The sequence below is a fragment of the Pantherophis guttatus genome, chromosome 2 (assembly GCF_059756535.1).
Source record: "Pantherophis guttatus breed Tessera chromosome 2, ASM5975653v1, whole genome shotgun sequence".
NCBI classification, from domain to species: Eukaryota; Metazoa; Chordata; class Lepidosauria; order Squamata; family Colubridae; genus Pantherophis; species Pantherophis guttatus.
In genome coordinates, this window is record NC_142064.1 from 292645974 (window position 1) to 292657366 (window position 11393).

At 43.1% G+C, this 11393-nt stretch overlaps 1 protein-coding gene across 3 annotated transcripts; it reads left to right on the forward strand.

Moving 5' to 3' along the window:
* Positions 1–492: 492 nt before the first annotated feature.
* On the forward strand, positions 493–10684 carry LOC148116193 (uncharacterized). Of its 3 annotated transcripts, none has more exons than XM_087885000.1 (6): positions 493–1258; positions 2638–3242; positions 3475–3589; positions 3702–3769; positions 5102–5231; positions 6783–10684. In XM_087885000.1, exons 2-6 carry the CDS (start codon positions 2829–2831, stop codon positions 7967–7969), a joined length of 1914 nt encoding a protein of 637 aa, XP_087741126.1. In that variant the 5' UTR covers positions 493–1258; positions 2638–2828; the 3' UTR covers positions 7970–10684. The 3 variants fall into 3 exon arrangements, with proteins under 3 accessions (XP_087741126.1, XP_087741124.1, XP_087741125.1); XM_087884998.1 differs by lacking the exon at positions 493–1258 and adding an exon at positions 2313–2521; XM_087884999.1 differs by lacking the exon at positions 493–1258 and adding an exon at positions 2352–2433.
* The last annotated feature ends 709 nt before the right edge of the window (positions 10685–11393 follow it).

Consider the following 11393-nt stretch of genomic DNA (forward strand, 5'->3'; position numbering starts at 1 on the left):
CCCCTTCTTCAGCTGGCTGAAGAAGTCTCATAAGACAGAAATAGTACTATCCCAGTCTCAGAACACACAACACAAAATGTCTGATAAAGCCTGAAAGTGGTGATTTGAGATATCACCCCACTATGGCTACACAAACATCTTGAGCTACATAGGAAAAAAAACCCTGACTAGAAAAAAAAAAGGGATAAAAAGGAGCCTTTTGGTTCATATATATATATATATGAACCAAAAGGCTCCTTTTTATCCCTTTTTACTTGGAAGAAGAAAACGAAGGTCCCCCACAAAAAGCCCCCCCTTCTCTGCACCCCAAAAGAAACCGAGAAGCCAAGAAGAGAAACGCAAAAGCCGCTGGACGTAAAGAAACCAACCCCTCCCCCACCCCCAGGCTGCCTTATTTGTGCCTCGGAAGCCCGGATGGCGGCGGCGGTGGCAGGAGCCGGAGACCCGGGAGGCGGCGTCCCCGAGAGGAAGGCTGGCCGGAGGGGAAAGGAGGGCCGGGGATCCGGGGAGGGAAATCAGGGCGTTTCTCTGACGGGATCGGGGTCCAAGGCGGCCGCTGCTTCAGCCCTCACCGCCTCAGAGGACAAAAGACCCACCAAAGGAGCCTCTGGATCTCCAGGCGCTGCAGAAACGGCACCAGAATCCTCCCCCTCATCCGGCTCCTTTCCCGGCTGTCCCGGAACAGCGTTTGGGGGGCTGCCCCAGAGAAGGGAAAGGGGCCCAAATTATCCCCCAAAGCCCCAGAAGGCAACTCATCGAGAGAAGCAACCTGGAACTAAGGAGAAACTGCCTGACAGGGAGGAGAATTAACCGGTGGAACTCCTTGCCACCAGAAGTCGTGGGCGCTTCATCACTGGAGGGTTTTCAGAAGAGACTGAACAGCCCCTTGTCAGAGATGGTATAGGATGGATCTCCTGCCTGAGCAGGGGGTTGGACTAGATGGCCTCCAAGGTCCCTTCCAGCGCTCTTCTCTTCTGACTGCAGGCCGTTGTTGGTTCCGCCCGTCAATCAACCTCCTTTCTTAAGCAGCCTCCATTTTCTTCCCTTCCTGGAACTGGACCTGATTTTTCTTCTGACACTCTCAGGGGATAAAAGAGAAACCCCCGACTGGAAGCGGCAACCGAAGAGGTTTAACGTGGAGGAAATAGGCAGTTTCTGTCCAAAGGAAGAGGGAGACACGGACACAAACTTTTACTTTTATTTCCCTATAAACGTATTTAAGATTCGCAGCAGAGAAGACAGTCAGGAAGATCCTGAGGTAAATCTCAAAGGGCGCCCAGAAAGAAAAGGCGGGAAAACAGGGAAACGCCCCCTTCCCTCAGCAGCAACCAATCAGAGCGCAGATCCCCTCAGCCACAACGGGGTCTTCGAGACCATTGTGCCCTTTCCTTCTCCAGCTGTTAAATTGAATTATCTTTCACATTTCAAGTGTTCAAAGGAAAGAGAGAGAAAATGACTTTGCTTTTGTCCATTAGATTGAATTGTCAGGCTAGAATGACTTTTTTTTAAAAAATCTTACACTGCGCTAAAAAGAAATCAACGTCTTTTTTTCTTTTTTCTCTTGCACCTCAGACTCTTTCCCCCACTCTTTCTCTTTCTCCTTCCCTCAATTTCCCATTTCTATTTTTCTTTGTGTTTTGTGTAATAAATAAATAACAGAGTGTAGAGAAGAGGAACAAAGATGGAGGCAAAAATATTAAAAAACGGTTACTGGAACTGGATATTTTCAAGTCTGATGAAAGAAGGACGAGGGAGACATGATGGCATCTTCCCATATCTCAGAGGCTGCCAGAAAGAATATTTCTCCTCTCCTCCTATTCTGTTCTATTCTATTATTCTATTCTATTCTTCTATTCTATTCTTCTTTTCTGTTCTATTCTATTCTATTCATTCCATTCCATTCCATTTCTCTCTCCTCTCCTCTCCTCTCCTTTAAATAAGAAGCAGGCCAAATGAAAGAGATGGAGGTGGAGTTGCACTATATAGAAGAAATAACGCAACAGAAAAAAGGCGAAAACTTCCTTCAATGCATTTGGGTTGATATAAAAGGGGGAAGGGAAGCACAGATGTTGAAGCCTTTGTCTGACAGGGAGCCATTGGGAGGGGCCTTTCCTCCTACTCCCAAGCCCATCCTCCCCGCCCTCTCCCTTCCCCCTCCCATGCGCTCCTCTTTCCCGCCCTTTTTATAATCCTGGCACTTTGCCCCAAATCCACCAGGGGGCTCCTCTGCCAACAGAAGGGAACTCCAGGCGCTTCCCCATTGGCCCACTGGAGGCCGAACTGTTGCCTTTGTGCACAAGGCTGTAGAGGAAGTGACATCAGAAACGCTTGCCTCTCTAGGACATTGCACTCGCTCTCCTTAACCCGTGGTGCTTCATAGGAGGTGGAGAGGTGCGGGAGAGTCTGGCGGGGGAACATCCAGACGTGCCCCGGGTGAGGGGGGGAGGTTCTTCCTGGGTCCCATCCTCCCCAGCCACCCTCTCCCTGCAGGGGGAAGCGGAAGAAGCGGGATGCCGGGAAGGTGGGAGTCCCTTCCCGGCCAAAAGGGGAGGGGGCTCCGGGCAGGTTGGGGGAAGGTCGCTCAGTGGCTGAATTCCACTTTCTAATTTTTGGTATTTGTTTTTCTTCCCATCTCAGATACAGAAACTGGAAGCCATTTGTGGTCTTTGCAAGGCAAACTTTCCTCTTGGGGGAAGAAGAAAAAGAGCGGAATCCCTTGCAGGGATCAGTCCTGCAGCACCAGAAATGGTCCCGTGAAGGAAAAGGCATCTGGAGACCCACCAGAGTCCTTGGAGCCATTTGCAGTTGCTCTGCAGGACAGAGAAAGGATGGAGACCCAACCTTTTGGAAAGGAGGGAGCCGGAAAAGGCCCTTCAGCTGCTCAGCCTGGGAAGGAGGGGAAGCTCTGGACAAGACCCTGGCAGAAGATCCTGGAGGAGGAAACCATCCTCCCTTCAGAAGTTCCACCCTGGACCTCCATCCAGTACCGGGAGGCTGAGGGTCCCCGAGGACTTTGCAGCCGACTCCATGGCTTTTGCAGGCGATGGCTGAGACCAGAGAAGAACACCAAAGCCCAGATCCTGGACCTGGTGGTTCTGGAGCAGCTCCTGTTCCTTCTGCCCCCAGAGATGGAGGGCTGGGTGCGGGAGTGCGGAGCAGAGACCAGCTCCCAGGCGGTGGCCCTGGCGGAAGGCCTCCTCCTGAGCCAGGCGGAGGAGCAGAAGGAGCAGGTCCAGTTGCAGGTGAGAGACTTTAGGGAGCTCAGAAGGGAATAGAGAATGTGGTTGAATACTTCACCCTCCTTCCCAAACTTCTCTGGCATTCATCACATGTGGCAATTGTTCCCTTGTTTTCTCACTCAACCTCACAGATGGATATTGGGGGCTTTGAGGTTGTGTTCCGAATATAAAAATCCACTTTGTGTCCTGTGAGGTACATTAATTCTGCTTCTTTTTTCCTTCCTCCTATTTTAAGTGCTGCATTGAGGAGGTCAGAGATCCTGAGAGAAAGAAGAGCTCATCAAATCCCACTCAGGAGCTGTTTTTCAGGAGGATCCCTTGGGACGATCCAAGTCCGGACACCTCAGGAGGTAATGGAAGATCCTCCGATTTCCTATCTGTTTTAACTTCGCTATCTCTTATTTTCTATAGAATATCTCCTTCTATTTTGTTAATGATGCATTTTGAAATTATTCCTTACAGAGAAACAAAGAATGAAGCTTTCTGGTTTTTATGACGGAGATCAAACAGCGGTTGAACCTCCAAATCAAGTAAGAAAGGGAAAAAGTATTAGATTTCTATTCTCCCTTCAGGAAGTGAAGCAAAGGGTGCAAAGGGCTCCCTCCTTCTCCCTCCCTCTCTTGTTTGGCCTGGATTATTTTTGTGTTCTTCCACAACATGCAGAGCAGAATAGCAGGTTCAAATTGCTGTCAGCCTAGTATAGCTTCCTCTGGTTATCTTGCTCTGCTAGGTACTCCTCCAACTTTGAATTTACAAGAAGCAATTTTTAAAAGTCCTTCAAGAAATGGGAATAAATGTATCACAGTGGCAGGAACTGCTAAGGTCCCATATTTTTCGTGTAATTCTTTGACACAGAATTGTGCAAGGCTAATGAAAAATAACTAAATACTCACATTGCCACATTACCATTTTTTAAAAGCCGCATTTATAAGCAGCAGTTCAAAAGTAAGCAAGTTATATTAAAAAATAAAGCCGACTATTAAAATCCAAAGGGAGTGGCCGTGTTGAGCATGTAATCATGGTACTTTCCCATTTTCTCACTTAAAATTAGGACTTGTGTGAGGCACAGCCATTAAACACCTAAAGTGTTGGGGCACCCACTATTTCTGTAGGCAAGTCATTCCACTGATTAATTGTTTTCAGTGTCAGGAAATTTCTCTTTACTTGTAGGTTGGTTCTCTCCTTGAATCGTTTCCATCCATTGCTTCTTGGAACACTGCTATCATGTCACCCCATCTAGTCCTTCTTTTCATGAAACCAGACTCACCCAATTCCAGCAACCGTTCTTTATATGTCTTAGACTCATGTCCACTAATAATTTTTGTTGGTCTTCTCTGCACTCTTTCTAGAGTCTCAAGATCCTTTTTTATATCTGGCAACCAAAAGTGGATGTAATATTCCAAGTGTGCTCTTAGCAAGGCATTATAGAGTGTTACTAACACTTCATGTTATCTTGATTCTATCCCTCTTAATGCAGCCTATGATTGGGTTATTGGGTTTTTTTGGCAACTGTAGCCTACTGCTGGCTCATGTTTAAGTGATTGTCCACTAGGATTCTAAGATCCCTGTCGCCCTTACTACTGTTGAGCCAGGTATCACCTATTCTATGCCAGTGCATTTGGTTTTTCTTTCCCAAATTTAGGACCTAACATTTCTCACTGTTGATTTCATTTTGTTAGATGGGGCTCAATTTGTCGATCCTTCTGTATCTCGAGCTTATCTTCTGGAGTGTTTTATTCCTGTCAATTTGGTCTTGTCTGCAAATTTGATGAGTTCCCTTTCTATCCTCTTGTCTAAATCATTGATGAAGATGAACAGATCTTGCAAATCCTCCTGTTCTGTTCTGTTTTTTCCGTGTTCAGGAGAGTCTCGTGTCCTTCGAGGAGGTGGCTGTGTATTTCTCTGAAGAGGAATGGTCTCTGCTGGATCCTGACCAAAAAGTGCTGCATTCGGAAGTCATGCTTGAAACCCATAGGAACGTGGCCTCTCTGGGTAAGAGTTCTCTAGTCCCCAATCAGAGAGTTCAAGAAGACAGATTATAATTGGGTTTTTTATTAGAAAACTACTAATCAGATACTGTCTCCTTTGAGGGAGAAGGAAAGGATCTGGGCGTCTCATGCTCCAAGGAAGGAAAGAGTCAATGTCTCTTTGCGTAGATGCTTTCTGTGCCATTTCTTATCTCTATTTTTCCATTTCTATTTGAGTTTATTGCCCTCCCCCAAGTACTTAAGACTCAGTCCCAAAATTACAAGTGTTGCAGCATCACGGCTGTCATTCACACTTACGAATGACAGCAGAGGCACTGCAACATTTGCCCTACCTATTCCCCTACCCCGCCGGGACTTACAGTATTTTTCGGACTATAAAATGCACTTTTCCCCTCCAAAAAAGTGGGTGGAAACGTCTGTGTGCCTTATAGAGTGATAACACTATAACCCTACTAAGCAGGTATATACAAAAGTATGAAGCTATTGCTTAACACATTGTAAGCCGCCCTGAGTCTCTGGAGAAGGGCGGCATATAAATTGAACCAATAAATAAATTGAACCAATAAACCAAAGCCTGCATGAGATCCAGGACAAAATGGTTTACAAACAGACAGTAGGCCTCTTCGTTTTCAAAGACTTTTGCCCTGGATCGCATGCAGTCCTCAGTTCTTAAACGAACACGGGCCTAAAGTACTGCAGTGTGAGATTACATGAGATTTGTAGCCTGAGATCTTGCACTACTGGTCTTGTGTGATCTCCCACTAAAGTATTTTAGGCCTCCGTTCTTTGTGAACTAAAGCCTATACCAGATCCGGCCAAAGAGACCTTGGAAGCCGACGAGACCTTGGATGAGACCTTGGAGCAGTGAAATAGCTATTCTTGAAGCCTCCCCACCTTTCCAGTCTCAGCACGAAGAGCGTTTACACGCCAATGGGAAGCTCCAGCAAGGGATTTTGCTCCAAAGTCTCATCGCTGGGATGAAGGACAGACACCGTGGAGCAGCTGCTCCAAGGTACACTGTGGAAGAAGGAGAACAATTTCAAAAAATTGTTTCGGTTCTCACAGGCCTCTGCTGCAATTAACCCACCCCAATGAAACTTAAGTTTTCTCCTATTTCCCCCTTGAATATTTCCCCTGATGATTCCTTAACTCAAAACAGACTCTGAGTGAGATTTGTATATATATAGATAAATGTAAAGAAAGAGATGTTTTTCTAGATATTTTCAAGGCTTTCATGACTCATGAATATAGAAATCATCATTTCTATGAGGACCCGGATTGTGGCAATAAGCTGACTTTGTATAAAAAAGAACACCGCTTAGAGGGGCCCGAAAGCCCTACTAAGCAGGTATATACAAAAGTATGAAGGCTATTGCTTAATGCATTGTAAGCCGCCCTGAGTCTCCGGAGTAGGGCGGCATATAAATCAAACTAATAAATAAAAAATAAATAAAATCCATGTCTATATCACACCCCTGTAAAATTCACTTGACTTCCTAACTTTGATCTTTTTCTCTAACCTTGTTATCATTTTCTTTTCCCTTTTGCTTCGAAGGTAATGAGCAGGAGAATCAAGATTCCTGTGAACTGTTGCAAGTGATCAATGCTAAAGATGGAACAGAGAGAAACCACTCAAAGAATTTGAATCAGGCAAGTTCATCTTCCACTGATGCTCCGATGCAAGACTCTCTTGCCCAACAAGAGAAAATAGGGAAAAAATATGTTGGGAAAAGTGTGAAGCTAATCAAAACTAAAGTAAATGAACACTATTTAACCCAAAACAAAGGAGAAGACGCTATAAGAAGACATAACAGACAAAATTATAAAGGGACATTCATTCTTTTTCTTGGGAATAACTTCCTTACATCTCAAAAAGTGATTGATACAAAAGAGAAGCATTATAAATGTTTGGAATGTGGAAAATGTTTTAGAAAAAGATGGCATCTTACTTCCCATAACATGATCCACACAGGAGAGAAGCCATATAAATGTATGGAGTGTGGACAGACCTTTGCTCATAACAGTACACTTACTATCCATAAAAGAATCCACACAGGGGAGAAACCATATAAATGCATGGAGTGTGGAAAGACATTTGCTCAGAGCAGTGGACTTAGAAGCCACCAAAAGGTCCACTCAGGAGAGAAACTGTATAAATGCATGGAGTGTGGAAAGACCTTTGCTTATAGTTGTGGATTTAGAAGTCACAAAAAGCTCCACACAGGAGAGAAAACATTTAAATGCACGGAATGTGGAAAGGCCTTTGCTCAAAGAGGTCATCTTATTTCCCATAAGATGATCCACACAGGGGAGAAGCCATATAAATGCATGGAGTGTGGAAAGATGTTTACTCAGAGCAGTGCACTTAGAAGTCATAAAAAGATTCACTCAGGAGAGAAACCGTATGAATGCAAGGAGTGTGGAAAGACCTTTGCTCAGAGCACTGGACTTAGAAGCCACCAAAAGGTCCACTCAGGAGAGAAACCGTATAAATGTATGGAGTGTGAAAAGACCTTTGCTCATAGCAGAACACTTACTATCCATAAAAGAATCCACACAGGGGAGAAACCATATAAATGCATAGAGTGTGGAAAGACGTTTGCTCAGAGCAGTGGACTTAGAAGTCATAAAAAGATCCACACAGGGGAGAAGCCGTATAAATGCATGGAGTGTGGAAAGACATTTACTCATGGCAGTACACTTACTTCCCATAAGATCATCCACACGGGAGAAACCATATAAATGTATAGAGTGTGGAAAGAACTTTGCTGAAAGAGTTACTCTTATTTCCCATAAGATGATCCACACAGAGGAAATATCCGTATAAATGCATGGAGTGTGGAAAGACGTTTACTCAGAGCAGTGGACTTGGAAGATACAAAAAGCTCCACACGGGAGAGAAACCATTTAAATGCATGCAATGTGGAAAGACCTTTGCTCAAAGAGTTACTCTTATTTCCCATAAGATGATCCATACAGGGGAGAAGCCGTATAAATGCATGGAGTGTGGAAAGAGTTTTACTTATGACAGTGGGCATAGAAGCCACAAAAAGGTCCACTCAGGGAGCTTTTGATTGATATGGCTCTGTCGGATACAAAAAGTGGGCTCCACGAACTCACACTGAATCCCTTCATTGAAAGATCCCATAAGGGGCTAAAGTCACTCACTAGAGGTGATGAAGGGTAGTGTGGTGCCCTGCAGGTGAAATAGAGTGTCAGTTCTCCTGCTTGATCCAGGGCTAATTCCCTCTCATCCGGTGAAGAGAGGCAGCCATTATGGCTACCGCGAAGTTTGGGCAGCCGAAGAAACAAAGAATTTGCTGGAGCGGTGTGTGAACAGTGAATGGAACTGGGGGAGGTGACTTTTTTTAATCTAAAACCAACCCTAAAGAAAATAAACTCTGGAAATGGGATTCTTTGAAGAGTTTGTTTAAGTGGCAAACAATTATGGAGAGAACAATTACAGACCCGGAAAAAGAAAAAGAATATTAAGAAGAGAGCGCAAAATCTTTAAAAACATAGAAAGATTGGATCACTAACTTTTATTGGCAATAAGGCATTTTAAAATGCTAATACTATTGTTAGAATTTTGATTATTTGTTTGAATAAACATAGTGGAACTTGTTAGAATATATGCAATGTTGGAGTTAAGCAGAAAGCACCATCTACTGGTGAATGGAATACATACTCCTTTAACCCTGGGAAAATACTGATAAGACAGAAGAGAAAGTGGAAACAACACCTGGAGGACTGCTGTGCTATCTATTGTTCTATATTTAACTACTCCACGACTACTGGACCTCAAATGGTGAAAATACAGAAGACATATAACTAAAGCAATTTTCAACTATTAGGAGTCAGAATTGAATTTATAGAGGGGACTTAAAAATACCTAAAAAGAGCTAAATTGACTATTTGTGGGATATAAAGAACTATTCTTTATTCTTGGAGGAGCAGCAACAGGATTAAGTAAATTGTTTCCAGACTGACTGTCTGAGGAGAAAGGTAATTGAGATTCTGAGGCAGTGATAGACCATTGACAGACTATTTGGATTTATTAAAAAAAAGGCAAGATGATTCAGCAGGGGGAAATAAGTGTGTTGCAAAAAGAATTGGTGGCAATGTTCCAAAGCATTTATGATTCTATGACAAGGAATCACAGGGAGATAATAGATTTAATGAATAATAAAAATGAGAAGCTAGAAAGTGCTTCACAAGGGGTAATGAATAATGATCAAAAAGCCCAGGAAATAGAGGAGATAATTGAGAGAACAGGAGAAATGATAGATCAACAAATAAAACAAGAAGATAGGAAGGAGAAAGTAATAAAAATTAATGAAGTAATTCATTAATTACTTACAGTAAGCACATGCTAAAAGACCAAAAAATTATTTTGGACAAACATTAAGATATTTTTGAAAAGGAAGTTGGGCAGATCCTCTGGAGGCTTGGCAGCAAAAGATAGTAGAGATGGAAGAAATACTTAAGTTAAACAGGAAAGATGTAGATAGAGAAGAAGACCCAAGGGATTAATTTGGGAGGCAAGTAAAAAAACAAATAAGAATTGAAATATTAAAACGGGCAAGAGATGATGGATAGAGGAAATGTTTTGTAATACAAGATTGACATTATTAGGAGCTAGAATAGAGGCAGACACAAGAAATGGGGAATAATAATAATATGCATATTTTTATATAATATATTAAAAGTAATAGATATAAGAATTAGATGTTGAAAGATGGTGACACTATGTTTTAATGATATTGCTTTTGTTATCAGAATGGGGGATTAAAATGTTGAACAAATAATGAAGGCCTATATTTTAACAAATATGTATAATATTACAATTATATAAGTATGACAAATATCAAATAATATTAATATTATCACCACTACTTGTATTTAAAGAAATGATACCCAGAGGCCTCACTGTTCATGTATTGATACTGATGTATATTTAAAAAATTTAAAAAAAAATTAAAAAAAGATCCACTCAGGAGAGAAGCCATTTAAATCCATGGAATGTGGAAAGACCTTTACTGATAAATGTAATCTTATTTCCCATAAGAGAAGCCACACAGGGGAGAAGCCATATAAATGCATGGAGTGTGGAAAGACCTTTGCTGAAAAATATAACCTTATTTCCCATAAGATGATCCACTTCAATAAATCATTAGAAATGTGCCATGTTCCTTCTTGCTTCAAATGCTCCACTATCATAAAGCTAAGCAAAATCACATCAGATACCTGTACAATTACAGGTATCCCCCCCCAAGAATGTACACCCCCCCCAAGAATGTAAACCCCCCCCCCAAGAATGTGTGCTTTTTTCACTTCTCTCTATACACTAATGACTGCATCTCAAAACGATCCATCTGTTAAACTACTGAAGTTTACAGATGATACAACTGTCAGGTTTCGCTGCTATCTTAAATAAACTTCATTTTCAAACGCAAAGTTTCTAATGAATCCTTTTTTTAATTTAAGAATAGAAAGAACGGCATGCCTGACTTCAGTTGCAGCCAAGATTGGCACCTCCTTCCACACCCCTCCTTTTCCGTTCTTCAACCCCAATGTCTCATTGGCCACTATGCAAATCCATCTCTTCGTCCCATTCCCTTTCTCTTCACAAGAATTCCCCCCTCCCTCTGTTGCCCAGGTAACTCTATCTGCTGAAGAGCCAGGAACTAGGTGAAAGTTCATTCCAGCACTAAGCAAGTCTTCCTGTGCCTTTTATGTCAGCGTTGAAAGAGATCACAATTTGGAACGCTGACATCCGGCCCCTCTCCCTTCACTTCTTCGACGTAACCTGCCCCATAGGAAACCCACAACAAGATAAGTATCATTGTCCCCTTCTTTGCTGTGAACCCCCCCCTCCTGGCTTTCCCGGGTGGTCTGCATGGAATTTTGCTACAAGGCGGTCAGCTTGGATGTTTGAACTCTTCACCCAGGAAGCCTCTGATAACGGGTAGCCCTTCCATTTAATTAAGTATTGGAGGCGCCCCCTGTGCCATCTTGAGTCAAGAATTCGTTGCACTTCGTAGTGAGTTTGGCCCCCAACAACCAGGGGCCCAGGGGGCTCACCAGGGGTCGGCCTTAAGGTAGACCCCGCTACGGGTTTCAGAAGGCTACTGTGAAAAACGGGGTGAATCTTCCCCAAGAGCCG